The sequence below is a fragment of the Nannobrachium achirus genome (genome assembly GCF_963921795.1).
Source record: "Nannobrachium achirus genome assembly, chromosome: 2".
Lineage (NCBI taxonomy): Eukaryota > Metazoa > Chordata > Actinopteri > Myctophiformes > Myctophidae > Nannobrachium > Nannobrachium achirus.
In genome coordinates this window covers 30,001,948-30,007,836 of record NC_137811.1, presented here as the reverse complement: position 1 = coordinate 30,007,836, position 5,889 = coordinate 30,001,948, and the positions used below count along the sequence as shown (strand labels likewise).

Below are 5,889 nucleotides of genomic sequence, written 5' to 3'. Positions count from 1 at the left end.
GTACTGGCTACAAGCTCACCTGAAGTGTAAACGAAACAATCGTAGATTTCATTGCTTCATTGCACTGTCTGTCAGTGTATATGGGCTCTAAACCGTCTTCAAACGCTTTCGTTCTCCCAGCCTCAAATCAGAGCGCAGAGGATTAGATTAGGAAAGCCCCAACATTTGCAAGAGGCTATCACTGTTCAATCCGGTTTAATGCACGCACTGCACAGTTCACCTACAGCTGTTGTGCAGGTGCGCGCTCGATATCCTATCTGCAACCTGTTTGTTCCGAACGGTCAGCCGGGCGATTTTCTTTTTGCACTTTGAATGATATAGTTGTCTGATCAAACGTGCATGGAAAAGCCAAAACGGCAACAATAGCACTGCAGTTGATGGTTGCGCACAGTCTACATTTCATGGAGATGATGGGACATGGCGTCTGTTGACTATTGGTCATTTCTGGATGATTTCTCTCCTCTGAAGCAGCTGTGAACCTCCTGAATCCGCACACCTGAAACGGTCTCTCTGGTCGCACTGCGCAGCGGGACGGGTTCATGCCGACACCGGTCACCATGAACGGTTTCTGTCAGTCGGCTGCCACGGCGCCGCTGGATCTACGCACCACCAACAGAGACCGCGGAGGCACCGGTGCGTTGCCGAGGACACCCGAGGACGACAAAGGTCACTGCGGGGACAGCGACGCTCCTGTCACCGCCAGGGCATCCCCGTGCAGGCGCACAAGATCGGACACTATTGGGAACGGGAACACGAACAGCGCCCTGCAGCAGGCTGCGCTGCACAGAGAGCAGCTCGCTTGGTCTTTACCTCCCACGGATCCCACGCTGGACACAAAACACTCGACCACATGTAGTAGTGCAGCCGAAGGACTTGGAAACGAGTGTGAAGGACTTGGACATGATGTGGCCGAGCGCGTCAACAGGAGCGCGCTGGGCAGTGAGAATGACGCGGCGGTCGGACGGACAGCACCGTCTGACAGGACCTCATCGAGGCTTCCCTTCAGGAAACGCCGCTTTCCTGTTGAACCGGCGGCGATCCCGACGCGCTCGCCCGCTCCACCAGACAGAGAAGAGCGCTTTTCTCCTGCACAGAACACGGGCTCGGTCCAGCGGAGGAGTCCGCCGAAGCGCTTCAGGGATGAGGAGAGGAGTAGCAGTGCGCCGCCGGAGTCACTCGGGCACCTGTCAGCTGTCAGAGACGGCTATCCTGCAGCAGGACTCGTGCAGGCGTATAGTCCGTACCGTAAGCCAGCCATTCTCACTTTTCAATTGAAAATACTCCCAGTTTGATGTGCATTAGGTCACGAAATGCATTTATATTTATGTATTAATTTAATTATAATCTACATTTAACTCTAAGAATATACAAACCTCTCACAAACATGAGAGACATGTAGGCTATAGGGCAGGGGTCCATTTGGTTCCTGTTCCTAAGTATCATTCGTTTAGCTGGGGCCCACCTTGAACCCCCCCAAGGCAAAGCAAGGCAAGGCTATAGCACATTTCAACAAGGCAATTAAGGAAGCACAGTTAAAACTGACATTAGGATGCATAAAACAAACACAAACATTTTAAGATAGCCTATACAGTAGAGGAGGAAAAGAAAAGAGAATAAAGAAAAATGACTCAATCAAAAGGCAGCAGCAAACAGAAAGGTCTTTAGTTGTGTTTTACAAGAAATAAGAGTGGACACCTATTTGAAGTTTAGAAGACATAAGTAGGCTAATTGAAGTATTGGTCATGAATAGCCTTTGCCTTTATGGCCAGATTGAGATTGATAATGCAATATTCAATTCAATTAGGCTGATCAGGGAGCATGTGTTACAGTTTCACAATAGAATACACAGCAAAATTATTTACAATTCAAGTCTAAGAGTGTAACAAAAATGACCATTATGGGCACATTTTTACACTAGGGGTTAAATTATAACACAAATATAATAACCTACAACAGTAATAACCGTATTGACACAGGTCCGAAGCTGTAACAAATAAGGTTCAAACTTGATGAGTGCAGCAGGAGTGTTTGATGTGTGTGTTGAAGTTGGGATTCAGAGACTGGAGTTGATGTGGACACAGCTGACCGCTTGCCAGAGTGTAGCCTACCTTTCTTTTTTTAAGTAACACTGGAGTTTACAGTGTAAAAGTAGCTTAGTAGGTCAATTCAAACCTCAGTAGTACACAGTAAAAAGCCTCTCTGTTAATGTATCTATTTGTAACTCTGAGAGTGCACAACTGGTCCATTTGGTCACATGGTCGATTTGTGCACTGTCAGAGACAAATGAACACTGATGATTTTGCTTCCTTATGCTGGCAGAAGAAACGGGGAATCCCCGCACAGTGTTCACTTACAAAACAATGTAATGGTTAAGATGCAACGTTTCGGTCACTCTTCATCAGGCATCCTTATGATGGAGACGGGAAATAAGGGTATTGTCTGTCTTGCCAACCAGTTCACGCCTCCTCCCAATCTCTCTCTTGCTTGTCCGATTCCAGTGTACCCAGTCTACTACTGGCCTCACGTACCTGCCCTCCACCCAGCCCAAAGCCAAGAAGAGAGGTTACTGGCCCATGTCACTCTGGCCACAGACCAGGATGAGGACGGAGACACGTATGTTGATAACTGACATTTATTTATAATTCCCCCCCCCCCCCCCCCCCCCCAGCATGGTTTCCTTTGAACTCACACACACACACACACACACACACACACACACACACACACACACACACACACACACACACACACACACACACACACACACACAAGCAACATTGATATTTATTGGTGCAATTGAAGGCTAGATGTTTTGTTTCCTTTCCTGTTTTGCTTCTCCAGGGTGGCTTGGGCTTCTGTAACTTCTAGGCCACAACTACCAGTTGTACCAAAACATATTTGTCAAGCGACAACATTTAGTTGATTGCATTTTCATAAATGTTTTCATTCCACCAACAAATAATTCCTTCAAGACTCCATCAACAAAGTCTGACACTAGGTGGGTAAAAAACAAACCGTTAAGGAACTATTTATCCATGATGCCTGACATGAAAGAAGAGCTAAGCATCATTGCGACCGAAGGTTGCAGTATACCATGAGAAATGTCGTAGCTTGTCCTTCCGTAACGGAAGTGATGTCACGTTACATCACCTCATCAAAGATCAAACCCTGGATATCCATACTGTCACTGTGACATCACTTCCTGTTCCACTTTCTGATGTCATCAATCCCAGGCCCTAACTGGCCCAAAAGCCTGCTTTACTCTGATTTACACACTACCTTCCATAAATATTAAGTCCATATGTATATGGATATATATTAATAAAGGACCCCTTATGACCATATATGGAGATCCCTAGGCATCAACCCCAGGCCCTAACTCGCCAAGGCCCTTCTTTACTAATTAACATACGTTTTATGCCCATATATGGAGATCCCTGTCCCAATGTCATCAATATTAACGACATATCTGGGAATGCCCATATTTTGTAATGCCCATATATGGGCATGATAATACCGGTATATGGATATATATTAATAAAGGATAAAACAAATAAAATGTCCATATACAGTATGGGCATTCCCAGATGATGCCCTTAATATTGATGACATTGGGAAAGGGATCTCCATATATTGGCATAAAACGTATGTTAATTAGTGGTCCTATAATACATGACTGGCCAGATGGCCAAGAATTAAAGGGCGAGGTCGCATGGACCCTGAGGTGTCTTACTAGTGTATACATCTGCAGGTTTACTCCAGGCACTGAATAATTATCCCCTACTATGTAATAGTCATGTGATTACATTATGATTACGCTATTGCAGATAGGGAATTGTGAGATAGCGAACTTGAAAATCTGCCACCTGCGTACAGGGGTGATCAAACAGGGAGGAATGATCCTCAAGGACCCCCCAGGCTCTCAGAGACCAAGATTCTATTGTTTAAATAAATATTTGGAGGCAACAGAGCTGTGTTGTCATGGCACCCAAATTCCAAGCGACACCCTGTCTATGTGTAAACTTCATTAGATAGCATAATATATCTTTTACGACCCAGTGTGCATACTACTCCACCCCAAATGTCTCCACAGAGGAAGCCAAGCTGTGAAATTGAAACAGTCACAGGTTTATCAAGCGAAGAATGAATGTGAAAATAAAAACTATCAATGCACGCCATGATAGGTTTCACTGGAATTGGCCAAACGCGCAGCATCTGAAGTTCAGACAGGCGGCTGTTTTGTAACCTGGAAGTGGTTTGACAGATAGGATGCCCTGTGATTTGATTTTCACAGACTCTTTATTTGTCACAGCCAGGTAATCTTATGAAGGCTGTGTGGAAGCAGGTTGAGATGTGGTTGTGTTGTGTGTATTGGTGTTTTGTCTTGTGTGTACGCTCATGGGTGCGTGTGTCTTCATTACACTGCACACATTCTTTCCTGTTGTTGTGAGCTGGGCCGCAATAATCATGGCGTTCACTGTTCAATCTTGTTGTGTTCTACCTCACCAACTGTCTGTGGAGGAGTTTGGGGTCCTGTCCTGTGTCCTGTGTGTATGTGTGCGTGTGTGTGCGTGTGCGTGCGTGTATTTCTCACCCTGTGTGAATTAGAGAGGTTTTTTTTACCAATATTTTGTTAAAACAACAAAAAGGCTTTTTATTTCATTTCAACACTTAATACCCATTAGCCGCTTGTAGATCTGCTGTTTTTGAATGTTAGAAGGTTTATTTTCTTCTCGCTTTCCTATAATGACATGCCCAAAATAGGGTCACCAGACCTAAAGTGGTTTCAAACAGGGACACATCGGCAGCATAACAGCGGATACTGATGTTGTCAATTAAAGCCTGATATATCAGGCAAAGCAATATATCAGTGGGCTCTAGTGTGAGCTTTTCACAATGGAGAGGTGAGGGAAGTGGGAGTGCTGAAGTAGTATAATTTGTGGAATTCTAAAAACAACTTCACACAAAACCAAATATCTGCCTTCATGCATGGGGCACCCTGTATGATGGACCCAACCCCTGAAGGTTCATCCACACACAGACAGAAGTGACTGACGGGCCGATACTCCAGGCACGCTCATGCACAGTATGTGACTGAAATCATATCCAAGAATGTAATGCTAAAAGTTGCTGTGGTTTCCATGAAGTATCGATGTCAATTTCATCCTTTCAAAACAGACCTGTGATGATGGCCAAGCTTCATTAGAGCCAAAAGTCACATGGTATTTGTCACTGGGGCATCGGTCTACCTTGGGGATCAGAATTCTCTTGACACTGTTTAGATTCATTCTGTACAGTGCACTGCAGGACTAGTGCATCTTTTTACACCCCCCCCCCCCCTCCAAGCAAAGTAACAAGAATGTTTGGTAATTTCTTTCAAATCATCTATTTTGGCTTTTTTTGAGCACCCCAGACAGTTAATAATTATTCAAAAAAGAAAAAAGAAAAAAATAATTGATTCAATCAACCACTTAAACTGTGTTGTACTTTCTCATCAACTGTGTAGCTCTTTGATGTGAAATTACCTACTTCCTTGATAGTGTTTGTCTCAAATCTTCTGTGAATTCTGCAGAAAAACATTCTTCTCAGCCCCCTTGTCCTTTCACTGTGCATGCGTGCGTGCTTGCTTGCGTGCGTGCGTGCGTGCGTGTGTGGTTGTGTGTGTGTGCGAGTGTGTGTGTGTGTGTGTCTGCTCTTACGTCAATGGGGTGTTGAGCCCCTGTGTTCTCAGCGCTTCCGAGCCCTTTCGGGAAAACCTGCGCTGTGTGCTCAGCTTTTAAATATATTGCGGTTTTCTCAGGTGTTTCTTCTCTTCCTTTCTCTCTCACAGTGTGTTTAAATGAATGGGCTCAAAAACCCAAACATCCGCTCTTCACTTCCTCATTTACC

The 5,889-nt window shown here is 44.9% G+C and overlaps 1 protein-coding gene across 1 annotated transcript in view; it reads left to right on the top strand.

Moving 5' to 3' along the window:
- Positions 1-539: 539 nt before the first annotated feature.
- bcl3 (BCL3 transcription coactivator) overlaps positions 540-5,889 on the top strand; it is a gene marked incomplete at its 5' end in the record, with an annotated part of 31,729 nt that continues 26,379 nt past the window's right edge. The window contains 2 exons of the mRNA XM_080741113.1: positions 540-1,245; positions 2,499-2,613. Coding sequence (XP_080597239.1) covers positions 540-1,245; positions 2,499-2,613 — 821 coding nt within the window. The remainder of the gene's footprint in view (positions 1,246-2,498; positions 2,614-5,889) is intronic.